The 221-nt window shown below is 67.4% G+C and overlaps 1 protein-coding gene across 1 annotated transcript; it reads left to right on the plus strand.

Moving 5' to 3' along the window:
- Positions 1 to 6: 6 nt before the first annotated feature.
- LOC103583982 (RING-box protein 2) lies at positions 7 to 182 on the plus strand (the record flags this gene model as incomplete). The annotated part of the gene is made up of 1 exon (XM_008565139.1): positions 7 to 182. A coding segment is annotated over exon 1 (175 nt), but the record flags the coding sequence as incomplete, so codon positions are not given.
- Between the last annotated feature and the right edge of the window lie 39 nt (positions 183 to 221).

Genomic DNA, 221 nt, shown 5'->3' on the forward strand with positions numbered 1-221 from the left:
CGCCGCCATGGCCGACGTGGAAGACGGCGAGGAGCCCTGCACCCTGTCCTCTCACTCCGGGAGCGCCGGCTCCAAATCCGGGGGCGACAAAATGTTCTCTCTAAAGAAGTGGAACGCCGTGGCCATGTGGAGCTGGGACGTGGAGTGCGATACGTGCGCCATCTGCAGGGTCCAGGTGATGGGTAAGCGCTGCACGCGAGGCCGGGGCCGCGGGGCGGCCT

This window comes from Galeopterus variegatus, unplaced genomic scaffold, assembly GCF_000696425.1.
Source record: "Galeopterus variegatus unplaced genomic scaffold, G_variegatus-3.0.2 Scaffold32910, whole genome shotgun sequence".
NCBI lineage: Eukaryota > Metazoa > Chordata > Mammalia > Dermoptera > Cynocephalidae > Galeopterus > Galeopterus variegatus.